This window comes from Salvelinus alpinus, chromosome 15 (assembly GCF_045679555.1).
Source record: "Salvelinus alpinus chromosome 15, SLU_Salpinus.1, whole genome shotgun sequence".
In the NCBI taxonomy this organism is placed as follows: Eukaryota; Metazoa; Chordata; class Actinopteri; order Salmoniformes; family Salmonidae; genus Salvelinus; species Salvelinus alpinus.
In genome coordinates, this window is record NC_092100.1 from 53,540,091 (window position 1) to 53,565,655 (window position 25,565).

General features: G+C 43.6%; 1 protein-coding gene across 1 annotated transcript in view; it reads left to right on the plus strand.

Moving 5' to 3' along the window:
- Nucleotides 1-25,565, plus strand: part of shank2b (SH3 and multiple ankyrin repeat domains 2b) — a 167,922-nt gene that overhangs the window by 40,041 nt on the left and 102,316 nt on the right. Inside the window, exons 8-11 of the mRNA XM_071344081.1 lie at nt 13,943-14,110; nt 15,188-15,304; nt 19,513-19,590; nt 23,607-23,673. Coding sequence (XP_071200182.1) covers nt 13,943-14,110; nt 15,188-15,304; nt 19,513-19,590; nt 23,607-23,673 — 430 coding nt within the window. The remainder of the gene's footprint in view (nt 1-13,942; nt 14,111-15,187; nt 15,305-19,512; nt 19,591-23,606; nt 23,674-25,565) is intronic.

Consider the following 25,565-nt stretch of genomic DNA (forward strand, 5'->3'; position numbering starts at 1 on the left):
CCTAAACTACAATAATACATTGTGGCCTTTCTCTTGCATTTCAAAGATAATGAGAAAAAAAAACTCATGTTTTTTTCTGTGTTATATTCTACATTAATTTCACATTTCCACAAACTTCAAAGTGTTTCCTTTGAAATGGTATCAATAATATGCATATCTTTGCTTCAGGTCCTGAGCTACAGGCAGTTAGATTTGGTTATGTCATTTTCGGCTAAATTTGGGGGAAAAAGAGTCCTATCTGAAGATATCCCAATCTGACTTTGAAAGTGTCCAGATAAAAATAGTTTTAAAATATTTTTTGAATTCTTAGATGATGCTTACCTAGACACTTGTCTAAATTGATGGGTCATGTGAAAGAAATGCTATAACCAACCCCCGGCCATAATTAGCTAAATTGATGGGTCACTATTGTCTAGACATGTAAACATGTTCATGAAATACAATAGATGTCCATAATCACTCCCAGACACACCTGGCTAACTTGATGGGTCATGTAATCATTTTCTTGCGAAGTGGAGTCTTTTGTAGCTAGCTAGCTAGCTAAACAGTTAACCATAATTCCAACCCATAGCTACAGTGCAAACGGATTGTCATAGCTAGCCACCATGCATGAAATTTGATACGTATAATATCTGAAAATGTAGCTAGACTCTTACACGTATACATGGAGTGGGAAGGTTTTCGTCTTTTTCCGTGGCTAAACCAACTAGCCTCGTAATTTAACAATTGTATTCGTATTTACATACAGCATGCACGTTTGTTATTAAGGCACATGAAAGTTATCATGTTCCAGAAGGAATTTCTGTCAAAAATGCATTTTGATAAAAACAATAAAAATGCTTCTCCTGTGAAGTAGTGACGTGCGATATACACATAGCTTCTTGAAACAGGTCACATATTGTGGCTTTATTGGGTCCACTCCTTAGCTAGCTAACTAATTATAAGAACAAGGAGACTGTAGCTCAACTTGAACCAGCGAACCGGGTTTTAAAGTAAAGATTTACCCACTTTGAATGTTATATTGATTTTGTGCATATCTGAGTAATGTTCAGTCAATTCCCGGGGTCATTTCATGTTTTATGTCTGTCTGAGCTGGTGCCATTCAAGCAGGTAGAAATACAGCTGGCGTGTACGTATTTCTGCCAGCTTGAATGGCGAATAGCTCAGATACACAATGTAGAGACCCTATATTGGGGAGTAGGGGAGAGTGGCGTAAATTGAGCCATAGGGTTAGAAACCATACACAAAATGAATCATCTGGACAAATATTAGGGAAGAGGCCATCATTTCATGGAGTCTATGAAGGATGAAACCATATTGAAAAAGTAAGCAAGTTAGGTAAAAGTCTAATTCATTTATTGTGTTATAGGTTTTATTATGCTTCTATCTAAGGTAGATCATTCTAAGATTTGTTTTATACATCAAGTTGGGGTCTTTATAAGTTACAATATGAGGTCCTAAACCTAGCATGAAAGTGCATCCTTGTAGCTGTGTGGGCTAATAATATTAGTCAAAATGTTTGCCTTGGGATAAGTTGAGCCAATGGTCACTATATCCCATAAAAATTATGACGCATTTTGTCAGTTTTATGCATAATATGCATAGTACTTCTGTGATTTGTCATGCATATGAACTCAAGACAGTGCATTTTTTTATGTTAAAGAGCAGACATCATCATGCCCTGTGTATACAAACGTGAAACAAGCAAGAGGTCTAGCCCCTCTTGAGGTTCTTGAACGAGCAACAAAGGAAGTGAGAGAAGGTAAGAAGTCCATGCGAGCAGCAGCAAGGGATAAAACAGACTGAATGACACTGAAGAGGTACATTGACAAAAAAGAAAACAAACATGTACCTATGCGAAAGAGAAGCTATGATAGAGTAGCAGAGGCACACAAGGTCTTATCTGATGACATGGAGTCTGAGCTTGCTAAACATATCAAGAATTTCGCAGACCAGTGTCATGGCCTTAATAGCATCAAATGCAGAGAACTTGCCTGCGAATTGGCATATCGAAACAACATCCCTGTCCTAGACAACTGATCAGGAAATGGAAGGGTAAGTGATATTGAACAGAGATCTACAGTATATCTGAATGTAGTGTGGCAGGCCAGGGGTTTCAGGAAATACGTTTACACAGATCAGACACAATTGTATTAGCTCGGTTTCAAGGGTGTTTATTAAATAACAATCAAAGAGAAAAGAATAGGTCTCCTCCAGGAGACCTCCTCCGGGATACCGTCTTCTGGACTCCGGAGTCTTGCTGTATCCTGTGGGGAACAAAACGGAGCTCCCTTCATTATCTCTGGTATGAGCACGACTATACGGGAGTAACCTCTCTTCCACCCCAGTCCTCAACTCTGTGTGCTGCCCTTCTGGCAGCTTTATGGGACTAGTCCAGCTGGTGAGCAATCAGCCCCATCAATTGCCCAACCATAACACGGCCAAGGCTGTCCTCTCGTGCCAACTCTTCAATAAGTTAACTTGGTAAATCTGTTGGGGTTTCGGTCTCCCCGGATGCCGTATGCGGTAATTGATGGGTCCCAGCTTCTCTATCACCTTGTTCGGCCCGTGCCATGTTGCCAGGAACATATTTACTGCAGTGGGGATTACGACCAACACCGTGTCTCCCACCTGGAATTTTTTGGGCTGGGTTCCCCGATTGTAGACATGGGCTTTGGCGTGTTGGGCCTTCTCCTTGTGTTCTACCACACTGCGTAAGGGGGTCGGCTGGGCTTCCCACACCTCCTTGGCGAGATCCAGTAGGCCACGAGGCCTCCTCCCATAGAGGAGTTCGAAAGGGTAAAACCTGGTGGATGACTGGGGCACTTCTCGGTCCGAGAACATTAGCTGGGGTAGTAGCTGGTCCCAGTTCTATCCGTCCTGCTCGATGACCTTCCACAGCATTTGTTTGAGCGTTTTATTGAACCGCTCAACGAGCCTATTCGTCTGCAGGGGAAAGATGCAGGCCCAGATATGCTTGATCTGCAGGAGAGCACACAAATCTTTCATTAGGCGGGACATAAACTCAGTACCTTGGTCTGTCAGGATCTCATTCGGGTTGCCCACCTGGCTAAAGAGGTGGAACAGCTTCTGGGTGATTCCCTTGGATACCGCTGCCTGTAGGGGAATGGCTGATACCGGGTGGCATAATCTACTATTACCAGGATGTTTCAGTGTCCTCATGCCATTTTTACCAGGCATCCCACTATGTCCATGGTGATGTGTTCAAAGGGCTCCCCGATGATCGGTAGGAGGGCCAGCGGGTTTCGGAAGTGTGCTTTTGGGGCAGTGATTTGACACTCCGGGCAGCTGTGACAATCTTACTCAGCCCTCCTCATCCCGGGCCAGTGGAACTGGGCGGTGATCCGTTCCCAGGTCTTCTCCTTTCCCAGGTGCGCCTCCAACAGGTGAACAATTCCCACGTACCGTTGGGGCAGCAACAGTACCTCTCGAAGCTCCCCCTGTTGGCACGACAACTGATACAAAAGGTTATTCTTGATTTGGAAATGGGGGTATCGCCAGTCACTCACCCCCGGAAGTAGCTTTCAAGTAGCGGCTTTGAAGTTCGAATCCTCCCACTGGGCAGTCCCAAACTGCCCCCACAGTTGGCCCACAATGGGTGTCCCGGCTGGTCCCTCGAAATCGATGAGGGGAATGGGCTCCTCCTACAGTTGTTCACTGGGGGGGGGGGGGGTCGGGTTCCGTCGCCCCCTCGGACTCCGACTACGGGTTTGTCAACTTGCTTCCGGGCCAAGCATTCAACGGGTCATCCTCGCTCTTGTCTTCCGCTGGCTCGTACATTTTTCCTCAGCTCCTGCCTCCACAGTGCCCTGAACAGTGGACAATCTCGTCCCACGAGGAGGGGTACCGACAACTCCGGTACGGCACCCACCATCATCTGGCAGCCCCATTGTGGCGTCACGATATTGGCCTGTACGGTTGGACACCGCTTTGTGTCACTGTGGACACATGAGACGGACATCTCCCTACCACGTTCGGTCCCCTAGGCCAGCAGGCTCGTGGCTATGAGTGTAACAGGAGGTGACATAGTTCACTGCGTGGCCCACCTCGCTGCCGGGGCTTGCTGATGGCATTGAATCCTCTCGATCCGGGCAATTCCATGCAAGGTGCCTCTGGGCGCCACACTCAAAACACCCCCTTTGATCTCCATCTACCTGGGGTCGACTGTCGGTTCGGGATATACTGCTGTAAGAAGCGATCCATGACCACTTCGTCTATGATGGAGAGGGTGGATACATCGGTTAGGAGCCACGCCCTGTTGATTCGCACTAGGTGGCTGATCTGGGCTCGGGGGGAGGCGTCGGCCACGTACCACCAGTCGTGGACCAGTTGGGCCCGATGGGCCTGTCTGAATATGTCGTAGTTAGCTGCCTGTTCGTTGTTAAGGTCCAAATATGCCTTTTGGGAATTCCCGGACAGGTACGGGGCCAGCAGACTTACCCACTTTGGCCTTGGCCATCCTTCCCATAGCGCTGTCGGTTCAAACATGCAGAGGTATGTTTTCGATGTCATCATCCTCCGTTAGCTTGATTAAAAACTGGTCTGGATGCGATTCAGTAGGCGTTCCTCCTTGTAGCTTCCTGTTTTCTTCAACGAGGTAAACATTTTGTAGCCGCTTTTCCTCCAGCATTCGTTCCTGAACCGTCTGTTGGGCCCGGACGAACTGAACGATCAACTTGTCCAAGCTTATGCTGCGTAAACGTCAACCCTGATCTGACCATGTTATCAGAATGCCCGCATTCTCCACCAATTGTGACAGACCAGGGGGTTTGGTCAAGACGTTTATACAGATCAGACATGGACACAATTGTACTAGCTCGGTTTCAAGGGTGTTTATTAAATAACAATCAAAGAGAAAAGAATAGGTCTCCTCCAGGAGACCTCCTCCGGGATAACGTCTTCTGGACTCCGGAGTCTTGTTGTATCCTCTGGGGAACAAAACCGAGCTCCCTTCGTTATCTCTGCTACTGAGCACGATTATACAGGAGTTACCTCTCTTCCCCCTAGTACCCAACCTTGTGTGCTGCCCTTCAGGCAGCTTTATGGGACTCGTCCAGCTGGTGAGCAATCAGACCCTTAATTACTGGGCTGTCGAGTGGTTCAGCGGTCTAAGGCACTGCATCTCAGTGCAAGACGTATCACTGCAGTCCCTGGTTCGAATCCAGGCTGCATCACATCCGGATGTTATTGGAAGTCCCATAATTGGCCCGGGGTTGGCCGGGGTAGGCCGTCATAGTAATTAAGAATTTGTTCTTAACTGACGTGCCTAGTTAAATAAAGGTTAAATTAAAAAATGTAAACAATTACAAATTACTCACCAACCACAATCAGCCACAATTAGTCCTGACTGGAGAGCCTGTTGAGACCTGGCATGTCCAGCAGAGGGAGCCATCGCCGCAACAAGTCTCCCGCTGGTGGCTAACCTGCTGTATGCCACAGTAGGCATACATTTAAGCTATACAGTACCACACCCCCATTCCATGTATTAAACCTTGACCTACCATCACCCATTAACCCCAAGGCGGCTCAACTTACCCTGTCCCTATGCTCAATTTACCCCATAGCTTATTAAGTACACCACCCCGTTCATGAAAATGGATTACTCCTACAAACAGTGAGTCACGTGGCCGTGGCTTGTTATATAAAGCAGGCAGGCACTGAGGCTTTAGAATGAAGAAAACAAGTGACCTAAGCAATTTTGAGCTTGATATGGAGTGCCGGATCCAGTATCTCAGAAACGGTCACCCTCCTGGGCTTTTCACACATGACAGTGTCTAGGGTTTACCGAGAATGGTGCGACAAACAAAAAATACCCAGTCAGCAGTAATCCTTTGGGCGAAAAGAGCTCGTTGATGAGAGAGGTCGAAGGAGAATGGCAAGAATTGTACAAGCTAACAGGCCGGCCACAAACAGACAAATAACGGCGAGGTACAACAGTGGTGTGCAGAACAGCATCTCGGAATGCACAACTCGTCGATCCTTGTCACGGATGGGCTATTGCAACAGACGACCACACCGGGTTCCACTCCTTTCAGCTAAGAACAAGAAAAAGTGGCTCCAGTGGGGCCAACAGAGAACAATTGAGGAGTGGAAAAACATAGCCTGGAACATGACAGTGAGTTCAGTTTACTTTAGTGGCCTACACAGTCCCCAGACCTCAACCCAATAGAGCATCTTTGGCATGAGATGGAACGGGCTGTTTGCAGCATGAATGTACTACTGTCCAATCTGCTGCAACTGCCATCGCGTCAGCATGAACCAACATCCCTGTCGAACTTATCTGACACCTTGTAAAATGCCCTAAAGATTTCAGGTTGTTCTGGAGTCAAAGGGGGGGGTCAGACCCGGTATTAGATGGGTGTACCTAAACTGTCCGGTGAGTGCATGTAGATATCTTTGTTAGAAAGAATACTATATTTCCCTTGATGTAGTGATGCTGAATATAAAAAAATGAAACTTAACCCAATCTCCCCTACAATGGCTCTCTGTGGAAGGTGTGCTGCGGCGATGAGGTCGTGGGCCACCTCCAAGCAGGCCTGCAGCTGACATGAACACTCAGGACCTGCTGCGGGAGCTGGTGCGTCAGGTGGCCACCCATACGCAAGTGGACTCCTCAGTTCTCTCCCCAGCAACAACAGTGCAGCAGGGCAGCCCGTTGACTCCTGCACCTCACTTTGATAGGCCATGAGAATGAGTGGAAATTGGATGTCCCAATCGCTCTGGTTCCTGGGCAGTCTCAAGGGCTAGTTGGGCACCTAAAGTACATATGAATCTTTCGACTAGCCTATCGCTGTGCTGATGCAAGGGGGTAGTCCGCGTCTTCCTGTTACCCAGCCGTAGAGGTCTTCATGGGTCCAAAAAGTTGGACCTATTCCAAAATGGATCCGTGGCTTTCCCACCGGACCCGATATGCATAAATAAAAACATTTAAACAGAGACCTGTTCCGAAATGGACCCAAGGATGACAATCAGACCCATTTCAAAACGACCTACTGTATGTAAAAACAGATCCAAAAAGACTCGTGCAGGTTCAGATCCGAGAGATCCATTCAGATCTGAGAGAAGAAAGAGAGAGAGAAAGAAACCACAGACCTGGCACTGCCAGCGGCATCAATAAACAAGCAATATTGGCCAAATAACCAACAGTTACGTGTCCTTAAAAAATGCCTCTAACAAATGACAAAAAACCTATTCATTGTGTTCTGATGTGTAGCATATTAAAAACTTCATAGCCTATTGTTTTTTTTGTTTTTTTTAATCAGGTATGAAGGTAAGACCCAGATGCAGACACGTCGAATTAATAATGGTTTAATAATCCAACAGGGACAGGCAATAGACAGGTTAAGGCAGGCAGGGGTCAGTAAACCAGAGGTGGGGCAATGGTAATGGAGGGCAGGCTCAGTGTCAAGGTAGGCATAGGTCAATAATCCAGAGGTGGGGCAAAAGGCTCAGGGTCAGACAGGCGGGCTCAGAGTCAGGACAGGCAAGGCTCAAAACCAGGAGGGCGGGAAAAAGAGAGACTGGAAAAAGCAGGAGCCGAGACAAAAAACGCTGGTTGACTTGACAAACAAGACAAACTGGCAACAGACAAACAGAGAACACAGGTATAAATACACAGGGGATAATGGGGAAGATGGCCGATACCTGGAGGGGGGTAGAGACAATCACAAAGACAGGTGAAACAGATCAGAGTGTGACAGGTTTTTACTTTCCTAAAACAATAATTGTCCACCTCACAATTTAGCTGTCAGAGATTTGAGTGCTAAATGCTTCAGGGTATTTCATTCATATAGGCCTAATAGGCTTAGGCATCCACTGTATGATACTAACCTATTTAATCCCATCGGTCACAATAGTGACCGTAAAAAACGTATTCAGTTATAAGGCTCTAAAAATGTTACTGAGTGATATATCAATGCATTTCCAGCAAATATTGAAATAATAAAGGGTCTCAATGAAAGATGTGTCACATGTTTAGTGTAAATTGTCAGAGCTGTTTACTTCCTGGTTGCACCATGAGAAGAGGAAGGCTGCATCAAAGCTCCCAAACAAAAGGTTTGTAAAGTATGTTAACATCAAGTTAGGACAAAGATTTTTGGTACACATCATCTTTAAGGTGTCTAGTATTGATATATGCATTTGGCAATTACTCAACTTTGTTCAGTGTGGTCATAGAATGTGTAAACATGTTGACGGCAACAATAGTGACCAACGGGATAACACAGTGCATCTAGGTATACACAAAGTTATACACATACATGCTCTTGTTTTACGTAACTTTCTACTCTGTTCTTTAATTTTAGTTTCACTTTGAGTCAAGTTCTGGATATGTTGGATCTAGGTGACTGCCCAGACAAGGCATGCAACATTGCAGTTATCCCTCAAAAAAGATTTTGAGGGATAGATTTTGTCCTGAGTGATTGTGATAGCGATGGGTCAGATATGGAGTATGGACCGGCCATTTGCCAGCCAGGCTGTTGAATGCATATGCTGAACCTATGCAAACAGATCATGACAGGAACAACGTTATCAGTGATGATGACCTACCCCTCACCCCCTCCATTGTTGATAATGAAGGGCCAAGGGCCTCTACCCGCCAGAGGGTCCAGTCAGAAGAGCCTAGGGGCTCTACAAGCCATAGGGGTCAGCCAGAAGAGCCAAGGGAAAAGCTGCATGTGGTCAAAAATGAAGATTGAGTGTTCAAACGATCGAAGAGGCCTGCCACTGATGTGATTCCAAAACACATAGTATACAGCCCAAATATGCAAAAGTTTGGCACGAAACCACTGAGCCACGGAAGGAGATCTTTACTGGCTGCTACTGTTGAAGATCAGGCAAGATATGACAAAACTTCTCACTGGCCAATCAACACGATGCACGGGTTCCAGAGAAGTCATCATTGTGACAAACGTACTACCTATTTATTATTTATTTTTTATTTATTTTTTTACCGTTATTTTACCAGGTAAGTTGACTGAGAACACATTCTCATTTGCAGCAACAACCTGGGGAATAGTTACAGGAGGGGGATGAATGAGCCAATTATAAACTGGGGATTATTAGGTGACCATGATGGTTTGAGGGCCAGATTGGGAATTTAGCCAGGACACCGGGGTTAACACCCCTACTCTTACGATAAGTGCCATGGGATCTTTAATGACCTCAGAGAGTCAGGACACCCGTTTAACGTCCCATCCGAAAGACGGCACCCTACACAGGGCAGTGTCCCCAATCACTGCCCTGGGGCATTGGGATCTTTGTTTAGACCAGAGGAAAGAGTGCCTCCTACTGGCCCTCCAACACCACTTCCAGCAGCATCTGGTCTCCCATCCAGGGACTGACCAGGACCGACCCTGCTTAGCTTCAGAAGCAAGCCAACAGTGGTATGCAGGGTGGTATGCTGCTGGCTATGCATGTGAGAAATGCAAAGCGCCACTGCACATTGAGTGCTTCAAGATATACCATGGACAGTAGAAAAGGAGATAAGAGTGAATGAAAAAGGGCTGAAAAAGAGAATAAAAGAAAAATAGAAAAGTCGATAAAGGGTGAGGAGAAGCAGTACAACGTACTCTAGGAAGAAAAGAAAAGTTGACGAAAAAGACAATCAAAAAGAGTGAAATGTTTTTGTAAAAGAGGATCAATTGATTCAAGACGTACTGTATGACAGTAGGTCTGACTGATCACAGTTTAAAATAGTGATGCACAAACTAATCTTGCACTTGGTTCTGAAGCCTAACTCTATGATATATATATACGTATATATAAGCACTCATTGTGCAGTGGTGCTTTTTAATATATATATATATAATTGTATTTTGTTCAGTGTATATTCTATTCTACAGGCTACCTCTATCCTAAATGTTACCTTTATGTTCAGTGGGAATGAATCACACGACTGCTATACAGTTGTTAGTGAATGTTGCACTAAAATGTCACAATGACAATGTTACAATGAATATTGCACTAAAGTACAAGTTCAAATGTTATAATAAAGTTACAATATTAATGTTTCAATACATGTTGTACTAAAGTTACAATGTATGTTACAATAAAGTAACAATGTTGAAATACGTTGATGGTTGTTTTTTGTTGTTGTCTTTTCTCTCAGTATTCATATCGGTGTCGTATAATGGTTTTTGATGTGTAAAATAGTCACACTAGAATGTGACGGGGCATTCTAGAGGCAATGCTGGGGACTGCTAGTGACAGAGTTTTAAATGTGTTAATAACTGGGTTGGGATATATAAGAACTTTGATAACTGCATAGGAGAAATATGTTAATTCCATATACGTAACATTATCCCACCGGTCACATTTGTGACCGACCATAAAACACACTTTTTCACCTACTTTTCCATTAAAATTTCAAAAAAGAATGATTGATTACTTCAAAGGGTTACTAATGACACTTGATTTGAATATTTTCATGTCTGGGGAAAAAATTCTTTATCTTTGTCAGAGAGGCTACTACTGCTATACAGATATAGGCATACAGAAGGAGGATAATTCGTTAATTTTCAATCAGAATAGTTAAGCAGTATATTGTTAGATTAAAACAGTAGCTCTGGTAGGCCTTCTTCCTTACCTCAAGTTCAACTGTCGAAGTCAGTTGGAGCTCCGGTGCGCACTGCCTTCATTGGCCTGCAGTTGCTAAGGCTAATAATAGCCCTACTTCACCAAACCTTCACAAAAGTTTATTTACTGTTCATTTCCTGGTAGCAGCTCTGGGAGTAACAAAGACCCACATTGGAGTAACAAAACTGTCTGGGTAGAGGTCTTCATGGGTCCAACAGACCCAAAATTCTGAGATCTGACCCACTTGCAGGTTCATGCCTTACGTGTTTGTGCTCGATCACAGTCGCCGGCATTCTGGCGCACATGGCCGCCTGGACAGTAACAATAGTTATTCTCTGGCTTGTCAAATATGTGACTGTAATCGGCAACAACTCATTCTCTTTCCTGGGTCATTACTGGCATCCGTATCGAGGATGAACTTAGCGGAACTCAGAGGAACGTTATCACTCTCCCCTCAGTCTCGATCTGTCTCGCTCTCGCTCAGATCCCCCTCAACCCCCCAAACCTAGTGAGTTATCTGAACTAGGGGCAACTCCTTCCTCCATACTTTCCCCATGAGCCCCCCCACATAATAGAGCTAAAGGGTCGCTACAATATTGTAAAGCAATAAAGAGGCATGTTAAAAACAAGTTTTATACAACGGGTTGATCTAATCCTAAATGCTGATTGGTTAAAACTGCATGCCAGCCGGTGTCTATTCCACAAGTTGCCACTGGCTAAATCTATGACATTAAAATGCCTATTTACTCTGTTCCATCTGACTGCGCAATTCATTGTCTCATCAGCCCAGCCAAGCAACTTATAAACTTGATCTCTAGTACAAAAAGCATCTGTGAGACATTATCTCACATTTCTTTTCGACTAACTTTTAGTTTTCAACAGCGGAGATTTGTATAAACTTTGCTGTCTGTCTCTCTGACATTTGCAACATTGTTTCAATGTTCAAATTCGATGTTTGTGATTGTGTTACTGTAGCTGTGTTGTTGGCTAGCTCCTCTGAACAACAGTGTCCTGACGAGAGAGCACATTTTCTATGCCAGGCGAAATCACACCTCATTAGCTTATTGTTATGGTTGTATCCAAATAAATGTCACTAGAAAACAGCTTAAACAAATACAAATGCATCTACATTGCTGTTATTCTGGCTGCACTTTTTGACGTGATTGTAAGTTAGCCGTAGTTGGCTTGCAATCAATAATGGATAAGAACATTGCCACTGTCAGCCAGTATGGCAATGGAACATTTAGAACGAATGACTGGGTCGTGTCTATAGATACAGAACAAAAAGACTGAACAACTGGGTCTCCAGCAACCCTAGATTTGTGTCGGGACTATATCTTGTGGAAGGAGGAAATAGTATGAATAAGTTAATTAAAATAATGTTTTTAATGAACATATGTCAATCATTATTTGAATATGTTGGTAACCCATTGTGATAATGCCCTCGAAGCTGGTGTGGAGGATACTGTAAAGTCTGCATTCTACATGCAGACTTTACAGTAATTGTCCAGTGAAAATCTCACTTTTAGAAGTTAATATTCTGTTAAAACTTACCAAAATAATGTTGACTCATCAAATACTAATCCTGTACTACAATGAACAAAAATATAAACGCAACATTTAAAGTGTTGGTCCCATGTTTCATGAGCTGAAATAAAAAATCCAAAATTGTGTGCACTAATTTGTTTACATCCCTGTTAGAGAGCATTTCTGCCAAGATAATCCATCTGGTGTGGCTGATTAAACAGCGTGATCGTCACATAGGTGCACCTTGTGCTGGGGAAAAAATAAACGGCCACTCTAAAATGTGCAGTTTTTCCCCCATAACACAATGCCACCGGTTGCTCAAGTTTTCAGGGAGCATGCAATTGGCATGCTGACTGCAGGAATGTCCACCAAAGCTTTTGCCAGATAATTGAATTGTTCATTTCTGTTCCATAAGCCGCCTCCAACGTCGTTTTAGAGAATTTGGCAGTATGTCCAAACAGGCCTCGCAACTGATGAAACTGGGTTTGCACAACCAAATCATTTCTGCACAGAAACCGTCTCAGGGAAGCTCATCTGCGTGCTCTTCATCCTCACGCTTCTCCAGTGTGCTCTTCACGGATTAATCCTGGATTCAACTGTACCGGGCAGATGGTGGTATGGCATTGTGTGGGCGAGCGGCTTGCTGATGTCGAAGTTGTGAACAGAGTGCCCCATGGTGGAGGTGGGGTTATGGTACGGGCAGGCATAAGCTATAGACAATGAACACAATGGCATTTTATGTATGGAAATTTGAATGCACAGAGATACCGTGACGAGATCCTGAGGCCCAATGTCGTGCCATTCATCTGCCGCCATCACCTCATGTTTCAGCATGATAATGCACTGCCCCATGTCGCAAGAATCTGTACACAATTCCTGGATGCTGAAAATGTCCCAGTTCTTCCGTGGCCTGCATACTCACCAGACTAGTCACTCATTGAGCATGTTTGGGATGCTCTGGATCGACGTGTATGACAGCATGTTCCAGTTCCCGAACAATATCCAGCAACTTTGCACAGCCAGTGAAGAGGAGTGGGACAACATTCCACAGGCCACAATCAACAGCCTGATCAACTCTATGCGAAGGAGATGTGTCGCGCTGCATGAGGCAAATGGTGGTCACTCCAGATACTGACTGTTTTTTTTATCCGTGACCCTACTTTTTTTTAAAGGTATCTTGCATATCTGTATTCCCAGTCATGTGAAATCCATATATTATGAATGTATTTCAATTGACTGATTTCCTTATATGAACTGTAACTCTTTGAAATTGTTGCATGTTGCGTTTATTATTTTGTTCAGTGTATAAATTGGAGAAAAAAACACTTCAAAAACCCCACCTCAAACTTGTATCTCAAACAGACCGTTTTTTTTTTCTTCACTATTTCCTCCTGTCATCATCCTGGCCAATAAGCGGGCTACTGCATGAATGTTTTTAATGACCAGTATACGCCCACACCATTCTGTTGTTGGGGTACGCCCACACCATTCTGTTGTTGGGGTACGCCCACACCATTCCAACACAGAAAAACGTCTATTTAACTTGCTTAAATACAATTTTTTGGGAAGCACAGCTATTTCACTCATATTGTAATTTATTATAGGTAATCTTTTATAGAAATCGGGAAACATTGGACAGTTACTATAAATAAAGTTTAGCTCAGGGCTGATGTTTCTCCTATGTACAGATCTAGGATGTATCAGCTTCCCCAAACCTAACCTTAATCACTAGTGGATATTTTTTTTAACTGACCTAAGATCAGCAACGTCAACTTAAACCTAAATTGCTCACCCTAATACTCTCTGTCGCCCCCCTCAGGCTCTACTGGACCTGGGCGCATCACCAGACTACAAGGACAGCCAGAGTCTGACCCCCCTCTACCATACAGTCCTGGTGGAGGGAGACCCAAGCTGCTGTGAGCTGCTACTGAGGGCCCACGCCACCGTCTCTTGCCATGACGAAAACGGCTGGCACGAGATACACCAGGTGTAATAATCGATTGGATTTATATAGAGGTAGCCTAACGGTTAAGAGCTTTGGGCCAGTAACCTTTTGGGCCAGTAAGCTGGCAAGGTGGAAAAATCTGCTGTTTTGCCCTTGATCAAGTTAACAGTTAACCCCCAACAACAACTACTCCCCGGGCTCTGATGACGTGGAAGTCTATTAAGGCAGCCCCCCTGCACCTCTCTGATTCAGAGGGGTTGGGTTAAATGCAGAAGACACATTTCGGTTGAATGCATTCAGTTGTGCAACTGATTAGGTATCCCCTTTCCCCAAAGGGTTTTACATACAAATGTTCGACATACTGGTTTAGTTGGGAGTCTCAAGTTACAGAGCCTGATACAGTACTAAAGCAAATTAGCCAAGCCAATGAAATGATATGGACTCCCTTGAATAAGCTATCTTGTAGTTGATTGGAAATAATTCCGCTTTTGGTAGATGTTTCACTTTATGAATTGCTTTGGTTGAGAAGCAAGCTTGGCTAGACCTTCAGCAGCAAAACAACAGTAAGATAGCTCAGCTCAGTTGGTACTCTGACTGACATCTAGTGTGCAGAACAAGACGATACAGTTGAGGATATCTTTAGTCTACAGGCTCCTCATTTTCTATGATAGTCCCGGTAGATATGGACATGCCTTTTTTTTTGGACCTCCTCTCTGTTCGTTTGTTTGTGTGACAGACCTGTAGGTATGGACATTATTTGACCTGGTCTCTGTGTTTGTGTGGACATTATTTGACCTGGTCTCTGTGTTTGTGTGGCAGACCTGTAGGTATGGACATTATTTGACCTGGTCTCTGTGTTTGCGTGGCAGACCTGTAGGTATGGACATTAGTTGACCTGGTCTCTGTGTTTGCGTGGCAGACCTGTAGGTATGGACATTATTTGACCTGGTCTCTGTGTTTGTGTGGCAGACCTGTAGGTATGGACATTAGTTGACCTGGTCTCTGTGTTTGCGTGGCAGACCTGTAGGTATGGACATTATTTGACCTGGTCTCTGTGTTTGTGTGACAGACCTGTAGGTATGGACATTATTTGACCTGGTCTCTGTGTTTGTATGGCAGGCATGTAGATATGGACATGTCCAGCACCTGGAGCACCTGTTGTTCTACAGAGCAGATATAGGTGTCCAGAACGCCTCAGGAAACACGGCTCTACACATCTGTGCTCTATACAAGCAGGTGAGAAAACACAAACCACCAATCAGCTGTCAATCAACTGTACAGAGGGGTTTATATTATACCATCTACAATGTTTTAATTATACCATTAGTGTATTGTTTTGGTACAGGCCCATAGTAATCAGGATTAGGGTCAATTCCATTTGAATTCAGTCAGTTCAAGAAGTCAACTGATTGGACTGAATTGAAATGGAATTCACTCCAATCCTGAAAATTATGCTATTGTTAGCGAAGGGGGAAATGATGATGAATAAATATCCGGTTGATTCGTCACATGGATAAAGATTGACTGGATGTGCTGCTGATGATACGCTGCTGATGATATGCTTCACTGCGATGGATGAATCCTGGGTGAACACTAGTCAATATTGCCTTAACATTTTAAAATTTATCCATCTATCATGTTCTATATGGTGCTTAGAGATAGATGGAAACGAATGATGACAATTAGTAATGTCATTCATTACTGTGCGCGCGCGTGATCCTTGTGTCAATGGCTATGAATTATAGTTTAAATGTTAATCCCTCCACTCTGTCATATGAGCATTACACACACACACACACACACACACTCACACACACACGCACACACACAAACACACACACATTTTCCAGATGGTGGTTTTAGCATGGGATGTGTGTGTGAAATATCTCTCCTGTTCTCTGTAGGGTTCACTGCTCCCATGAGATATGGCACAGATTTTTTTTAAACTCTCTCTCCTGCCATTAGAGAGAGAGAGAGAGTGAGGAATGATGAGAGAGACAGGGAGAAAGAGTAAGAGAGAGAGAAAGAGAGCGAAAGAGAGATGATTCCCTCTCCATTGTTTGGTGTTGTGCAATCTCTTTCCTCAAGTGCTCTGCTCAGCTCCTACACGGGCAAGGTTTATCTCCATGGCTTTCTGATTGTAATGACAGTCACTAGGAGGGATAACTAGGAGGGATCAACTTCTGCCTGATTTAGCCTTCACATAATGTTATTATTATTATTATAGATATCTGCCCCATATTTTATGCATAATCTGTTGTTCATTTGAGGACTAGTGGCAGTAGAATATAATAAGAGCAAGTAGGGGGATTGCATGCCAGCATAGTGTCACGTTCTGACCTTAGTTCCTTTGTTATGTCTTTATTTTAGTTTGGTCAGGGCGTGAGTTGGGGTGGGCATTCTATGTTGTTTTTCTATGTTTTGGTCTGTTGTTAGATTTCTATGTGTTGGGCCTAGTATGGTTCTCAATCAGAGGCAAGTGTCAGTCATTGTCTCTGATTTGGGAGCCATATTTAGGTAGCCTGTTTTTCATTGTGTGTTGTGGGTGATTGTTTCCTGTGTCTGTACCATACGGGACTGTTTCGGTTGTTTGTTTGTACTTTTGTTAAGTGTTCTGTTGATTTATTAAATATCTCATTATGGACACTTACCACGCTGCACATTGGTCCGATCCTTGCTACTCCTCCTCAGACGAAGAGGAAATCCGTTACACATAGGCTGAACATATTTAGGTTTTCTGAGATTGTTCTGGAAATTCTCACATAGAAACTTAATTGGGAGGGAGGATGTTTAATATGCTTTTTACAATCAAGATGAAAGTGGCCATTTTGTCAAACTGTGTAGAATTGCAGGAAATGTGTTTTAAAATGTCAAACAAATTTAGGGGGGAGGACCCCCCGGAACCCCTATCTACTGTTCATCCACCTCAATATCTACACCACAATTTCGCCCTTGCCTTGATCTGTCTGTATCCTCTTGACTGGTGTGGTTTTTTTAAGACACTAAGTATGCTTCTCTGCATCTCTGCTAAAATCTGGGTAACAGATTGAAAGGAATGAGTCTTCTTCTGTACATTTAGTAATCGCTTGCTTTTCTAAAGTCGACCAACATTGCCAGCAGACATGCCAGCGAAGATAGTTAGACAAGCTAGCTACTCTTAATTTATTGATAGCCTGAAATGGCTTCTCGGTAGCTAGTTATGAGGTTGGGAGATTGGGAATTTATCTGGGCTAGCTAAAGCCAACTTCATACAATTTCTAGGTAGCTAGTATTATTCCAACAACAAAACATTTAACCAGATAAATCTAAACCTGTTCCCGCTATGGACACGATGCCTCTGAATTTATTGAACATTAAAACTATGAATATTCATATCTCGAAAGTACCCTTTTGATTTTGATAATTTTTTGACAGATTGTTTTCAACTTTCCAGAGTGGGCTCTCTGCTACTTTTAAAGTGTTGATACATTTTATGAGCACCACCAACACAGTGATTAGGAAAATGGATTCTGCTGGTGATTTGCTGAAGGGTAGTGCTAGCAGGGATCCTTTGGACGTCCAACTCCACCGTCACACAATTAAGTCGAAAGTTATAACGGTTAAGGTAAGGGTTACGGTTAGGGTTAGGTAAGGGTTATGGATGTAAAAATGTATCACTAGCCACTTTAAACAATGCCACTTAATATAATGTTTACATACCCTACATTACTCATATCATATGTATATACTGTACTCTATATCATCTACTGCATCTTGCCATCTTTATGTAATACATGTATCACTAGCCACTTTAAACTATGCCACTTTATGTTTACATACCCTACATTACTCATCTCATATGTATATACTGTACTCTATACCATCTACTGCATCTTGCCTATGCCGTTCTGTACCATCACTCATTCATATATCTTTATGTACATATTCTTTATCCCTTTACACTTGTGTGTATAAGGTAGTAGTTGTGGAATTGTTAGGTTAGATTACTCGTTGGTTATTACTGCATTGTCGGAACTAGAAGCACAAGCATTTCCCTACACTCGCATTAACATCTGCTAACCATGTGTATGTGACAAATAAAATTTGATTTGATTTGAAGGGTTAGGTAAGGGTTATGGTTAAGGTTAGGGTTAGGGTAAGAGCAGGGGTTAAGGTTTCGGGCAGGGACGTCCCAAGGACCCCGGATAGCACTACCCATTTGCTGAACAAGCAATCCTACAGGAGGGATGTCATTGGTTAATGATATTGTTCATGTTGAATCAGTTCATGTGAAAATTCTATGTCAGAATATAGCCATACTCCATATTTTTGAGCACACTATAAGGAGTATAATGACACCAAGATGTTGTCTGTATACGTGTGGTTCATGGTCCATAAGATCTTACAGGAGGCATGCATAGGTCTAAAAAGGGCCTAAAATGGCCACTTTCATCATGATTTTCTATGTACAAAGCATGTTAAACATACTTCCTCCCAATAACATTTGCATGGAAAGGGAAAGAGGGGATACCTAGTGAGTTGCACAACTGAACGCATTCAACTGAAATGTGAGTTACTAAAAATATTTTCGGGCCATGCTGGCGTGGAATCGCCCAGTAGGCGGAGTATTAGCTTGAACTGGGATGTGTGTGTGTGTTTGTTTGTTTGTTTGTTTGTGTGTGTGTGTGTGTGTGTGTGTGTGTGTGTGTGTGTGTGTGTGTGTGTGTGTGTGTGTGTGTGTGTGTGTGTGTGTGTGTGTGTGTGTGTGTGTGTGTGTGTGTGTGTGTGTGTGTGTGTGTGTGTGTGTGTGTGTATGTGTATGTATGTGTATGTATGTGCAGGCACTGTTCGTGCGTGGGCGCCTGCGTGTTTGTGTGCCTGATTGTACGGGTGTGTGTATGCTCGCGTGTGTGTGTGTATGTGTGTGTGTGTGTGTGTGTGTGCGGGCACGTGTATGTGTATGTTCGCGTGCGTGCGTGTGTTTGTAGTGGAGCATTCCGTGGGTGGGCTGCTGAATCCAGCTAGCAGCAGGCTATAGTGCCACATACAGTTACCACAGCTCCATCTCTTTATTCACCCATCTTTACACTACGTGTACTGAGATCTACTGCACTGAGATCCTTACTGGAGAACTGAGGTGTTACCTGGTAACAGACACAAGGCATCATCAGCCAGAACAGGGTGAGCTGCATCTCCAGGACAATGATCAGTCCTGGAATGTTCTGGAATCAGTCTGGATCAGTTGATCGAATGGAACGTTTGAGCAAGATGGTTTCTGGTTCTCTCGTTAAATGGGTTCAGTACAGAAGAGGGTAATACTGTACAGTAGCTGGCTGCAGAAAGAGAGAGAGAGAGAGAGAGAGAGGTGGAGTTTAAATTAATGAGGTCCTGGTCACAACCCTTACAGTGTCTTACTCGCTCTCTCTCTCGCTCTTTTTTAAAAATTGTATTTATTCCTCCCTAAGGAACACTGTGCCAGAGTACTGCTTGTTCGTGGTGCCAACAAGGAAGTGAAGAACTACAGAAGCCAGACATCATTCCAGGTATGGACTGACTCACACCTCTAACCAGTACTGCTCACAGTAAAGGCTTGCTGTGGAGTATAGATGGCTACATTCCAATCTCCAGTCTAGCAAGCCACACGGCCAGTACATTGCTTCATTCTTCTATATGGTATGCTGTATAATGGTCATCCATTGTTTCCATTGCTCTTCTTTTCTCAGATGAATTACAGCAGTAGAGAGCTTGTTACAGTAGTGTAGTATGTGATACTATTTTTGCAGGCAGGTGGTAAGTCTAAGTCTGTGTTTTCTCGGTCTCATTTGGTTCACTTGCCGTTTCAGAAGGGGAGTGCAAGAGGTTTGCTACTGATTTAAGCAAAGCACTATATATGAGTCAGTGGTTCCTTATACGGTAGTCTTTTATGTAGCTGTGAACAAGCCGTCAGTGGTCCTGGGATAATTATTCGTGTTTTAATTGTTGTTTACATGCATGTGTCAGCATTCCACGGTGTTGTACATCTCAAACAACCAATTAGTCATACTGTAGGTGTGATGCATCTTGGGGGTTGAAGTAGAACATATCGAATGCATATCGAAATAGCTTTCTAGCTATAGTTGACTGTATGTTTTATTTTTTTCCCATGTATCATTCCTATTCTGTTCACCAACTGTGTACTACTTTTCATGCAGATACAGTAATTCCGTATCCCACAAATATTTGAGCCGTGAATTCACACAGACATTGTTTTGACCTATTTTATTTTCACTGGCAGCAGGCCTATGTAGCTGCTAAGACATATTGCTATTTAAATAGCATGGCAAAATAAGAACTACTGCGTGAGGTACATTAGTACCAAGCACGCAAATACAAATAATGTTTCTTCTGGGAAAGAATCTCCCTTTTTTTTTCACCAACTCCCCTCTTTACCTCCTCATGCTTTCTTAGCAGTCTGAACTCATCCTCAGTTACTCTGAACTCCTATTACTTGGTCTTATCCCCAGCTGAGCCAACTGTCTTCTCTTGCATCATGTTGGAGTCAGTGGAGTGTTGCTGTTTATGTAATGTACATTTCCGCTGAGCGCTGATGCGTCCTCAAATTCTCTCTATTATTCATTCATCCCCCTTCATACTTCTGAAATTGTTTCTTGCCTCAATGACTCCTTAATTACAGCTAATTTGAAGGGGTCCATAAACCGCATTCACCACAGCCAATCAAATTCTGATTAAGTCTTCCCAGTTTAAACAGGCATCTGCTGACTGATGGTGACAATTTAAGAGCTGAGATTAAGCCTGCATCCCAAATGGCACCCTATTTCCTATATAGTGCACTATGGGCCCTGATCAAAAGTAGTGCACTATAGAGGGAACAGGGTGCCATTTGGGACTGATTCAGAGCAAATTGGACCACTTCACTTCTTGCTCCTCTTTTCTGACCCACTTTCATCCTAAAATCACATCCCGCTCCACTTCCTAGCACACCCTGCCGTCATACCTCACCTTATCTCCATATGGTTTGGGACAAGGTAATCCTCCCCTCTCCATCTTATCTCTCTCTCCCACTCTCTATCTCACCCTCCTTCTGCTCTCTGTTTCTGTGGTCCCCTTGTTTTCCTGTCTGTCTGTTTCTCTCTGTCCCTCTCTGCCCAGCCATCATAACTTACGGTATGGTTTGGGACCAGGTATACAGACAGCAGAGCAGAGAGCGGAGCGCGCGTGGTGTACTCTGCTGTGCAGAGTTAAGAGGGGGGGATGTAATCGTTTTTAGCAGAAGGGTTCCAGCAGGCTATCATTGTGGTTAGTACTGTAGCAGAAGGGTTCCAGCAGGCTATCATTGTGGTTATTACTGTAGCAGAAGGGTTCCAGCAGGCTATCATTGTGGTTAGTACTGTAGCAGAAGGGTTCCAGCAGGCTATCATTGTGGTTAGTACTGTAGCAGAAGGGTTCCAGCAGGCTATCATTGTGGTTAGTACTGTAGCAGAAGGGTTCCAGCAGGCTATCATTGTGGTTAGTACTGTAGCAGAAGGGTTCCAGCAGGCTATCATTGTGGTTAGTACTGTAGCAGAAGGGTTCCAGCAGGCTATCATTGTGGTTATACTGTAGCAGAAGGGTTCCAGCAGGCTATCATTGTGGTTATACTGTAGCAGAAGGGTTCCAGCAGGCTATCATTGTGGTTAGTACTGTAGCAGAAGGGTTCCAGCAGGCTATCATTGTGTTTAGTACTGTAGCAGAAGGGTTCCAGCAGGCTATCATTGTGGTTAGTACTGTAGCAGAAGGGTTCCAGCAGGCTATCATTGTGGTTATACTGTAGAAGAAGGGTTCCAGCAGGCTATCATTGTGGTTATACTGTAGCAGAAGGGTTCCAGCAGGCTATCATTGTGGTTAGTACTGTAGCAGAAGGGTTCCAGCAGGCTATCATTGTGGTTAGTACTGTAGCAGAAGGGTTCCAGCAGGCTATCATTGTGGTTAGTACTGTAGCAGAAGGGTTCCAGCAGGCTATCATTGTGGTTAGTACTGTAGCAGAAGGGTTCCAGCAGGCTATCATTGTGGTTATACTGTAGCAGAAGGGTTCCAGCAGGCTATCATTGTGGTTAGTACTGTAGCAGAAGGGTTCCAGCAGGCTATCATTGTGGTTAGTACTGTAGCAGAAGGGTTCCAGCAGGCTATCATTGTGGTTAGTACTGTAGCAGAAGGGTTCCAGCAGGCTATCATTGTGGTTAGTACTATAGCAGAAGGGTTCCAGCAGGCTATCATTGTGGTTAGTACTGTAGCAGAAGGGTTCCAGCAGGCTATCATTGTGGTTATACTGTAGCAGAAGGGTTCCAGCAGGCTATCATTGTGGTTAGTACTGTAGCAGAAGGGTTCCAGCAGGCTATCATTGTGGTTAGTACTGTAGCAGAAGGGTTCCAGCAGGCTATCATTGTGGTTAGTACTGTAGCAGAAGGGTTCCAGCAGGCTATCATTGTGGTTAGTACTGTAGCAGAAGGGTTCCAGCAGGCTATCATTGTGGTTAGTACTGTAGCAGAAGGGTTCCAGCAGGCTATCATTGTGGTTAGTACTGTAGCAGAAGGGTTCCAGCAGGCTATCATTGTGGTTATACTGTAGCAGAAGGGTTCCAGCAGGCTATCATTGTGGTTATACTGTAACAGAAGGTTGTTTCTGGGAGATGAGCTGGGAAGCAGGAGTCATGACATGTGTTGTCACCCCCAGAGAGGTCCTCCTGGCTCTCATCATCAAACCATCAGCTGGAGATGATACAGCCTCGGTCTACACTCTAGCTGGCATTACATTACAGCACCGCTACTCCAATCCAATGTACGGTAGCTACTCTAAGGTTCTTGCTGTATTACATTGATCGGTTCATTGCACTCATTTCAGTTGTGGTATTGACAATGGAAGTATATTTTGGGCTAATTTTCACTCATGCATCATTAGGGAAAGTGTTATTCGTTTTTCAATACGGAGACAATTTCATATTTGTAAAGGAGGGATGAGTTTATTCAGTTTATTTCCATGATAAGTCGTGATTCAAGTGGTGGTTTCAGTCGTTCAACTAGCTGGATATTCATGGGAGGTACTGTGTGATTCGGGTGGAGACTTTGTATGGACTTTGTCTTCAGTGACTAATCTATGGTCGACCTGCTTTGTTGCAGCCAGAGCCTCAAGTCGTTTCTCCTACTCCACTGACCTGACTTATGTAAGACTAGCGAAAGGTGGCCTTAGCCGGCAGGGTCTACTGGCTGGATATGTGTTGACTCACCCACTGTGGCTGTAGCTCGGCTGTCCTCCACCCACTACAGTACAACTCTTACCAGGCTGCTGTTTATTGTGTTATTATTAGTAGCTATAATAATTTCAGGTTGCATTTCATAAAAGCGAGTCCTTCGACAATGGGTATTAAGTTGTTTTCTGGCAAATAACTTAGGCGCCGCATGTGGGAGGCCATCAGAGCAGGTAGTCAGGAATTCTCTACTATGAATCCCATAGGTCAGCCATTTTGCTTGCTTTAAAAATGTCACTATGATAAATGCCAAAAGACAAATCTATCATTCTGTTCCAGGTGGCCATCATCGCGGGGAACTTTGAATTGGCAGAATTAATCAAGAATCACAAAGAGACCGATATTGGTAAGTTACTGAACCAAACACTTATATGTGTGTCTAAACTGGGTTTATTTAAGAGAAGAAGAAAACACGTTCTTGTTTTAATATAGGAAATGGTGAGACTGGTAAACCATTGAGCGCAGCGGTCAGTATGGTTGACCAGGCTAGGAAATGGTTGCAAGCAAATTTGTTGTATTGAATGGGATTCAAGTCATGTCCACTTCATGTGCTTCTTTATAAATGCTGTATGTTGTTGACCAAAGATCTTCCTCTCTGAATGGGCCCTGCTGTTACCTGTTTGATGGACCTGCACTGTGGTTCCTCTCTCACCTATAGACAGTCAGTTTTCTGCTCCAATCCCACATCTACTTCCACACATAGCCACAGTACACAGTGGAGCTGACCTACATAGAGTAGAGAGACTGGGATGAGAACACACACACACACACACACATCCTGCATGCACACATACACACACGCATGTGCGCATGAACACATGTATGAACACACACACACACACACACAAACACACACACACACACATTTATAAAGTGTACTCTTTCTAATAGGTTACTTTACTGTATAATGTGTACTGTATGTAGTACACTATAGAATACCTCTAAAAAGACAGTATGCCTTTGAGAACTAAGAACAGTGTTCCAGTGGTTGTCTGTGATATGAATGGGACAATCTCCCTCTATTGTTCACAAAGGGCACATCCATCCTTTCTTATCCTCACACTACACTCTTAGAAAAAAGGTATGTCTAAAAGGGTTCTTCATCTGTCCTCATAGGAGAACCCTTTGAAGAACCCAATTTGGTTCCAGGTAGAACTCGAGGTGGAAAGGGTTTTACATGGAACCAAAAAGTGTTCTACCTGGAACAAAAAGGGTTCTACCTGGAACCAAAAAGGGTTCTCCTACGGGGACAGCTAAAGAACCCTTTTTGAACCCTTTTTTCTAAGTGTACACTACTGTTCAAAAGTTTGGGGTCACTTAGAAATGTCTGTGTTTTTGAAAGAAAAGCTCATTTTACTTCCTTTAAAATAAAATAAAATAGATCAGAAATACAGTGTAGACATTGTTAATGTCGTAAATGACTATTGTAGCTAGAAACGGCAGATTTTTTATGGAATATCTCCATAGGCGTACAGAGGCCCATTATCAGCAACCGTCACTCCTGTGTTACAATGGCACGTTGTGTTAGCTAATCCAAGTTCATCATTTTAAAAGGCTAATTGATCATTAGAAAACCCTTTTGCAATTATGTTAGCACAGCGGAAAACTGTTGTTCTGATTAAAGAAGCAATAAAAAGGGGCCTTCTTTAGACTAGTTGAGTATCTGGAGCATCAGCATTTGTGGGTTCGATTACAGGCTCAAAATGGCCAGAAACAAAGACCTTTCTTCTGGAACTCGTAAGTCTATTCTTGTTCTGAGAAATTAAGTCTATTCCATGCGAGAATTTGCCAAGAAACTGAAGATCCCGTACAACGCTGTGTACTACTCCCTTCACAGAACAGCGCAAACTGTCTCTAACCAGAAGAGAAAGAGGAGTGGGAGGCCCCGATGCACAACTGAGCAAGAGGACAAGTACAGTAGAGTGTTTAGTTTGAGAAACAGATGCCTCACAAGTCCTCAACTGGCAGCTTCATTAAATAGTGCCCGCAAAACACCAGTCTCAATGTCAACAGTGAAGAGGCAACTCCTGGATGCTGGCCTTCTAGGCAGAGTTCCTCTGTCCAGTGTCTGTGTTCTTTTGCCCATCTTAATCTTTTCTTTTTTATTAGCCAGTCTGAGATATGGCTTTTTCTTTGCAACTCTGCCTAGAAGGCCAGCATCCCGGAGTCGCCTCTTCACTGTTGACGTTGAGACTGGTGTTTGGCGGGTACTATTTAATGAAGCTGCCAGGTGCCCTA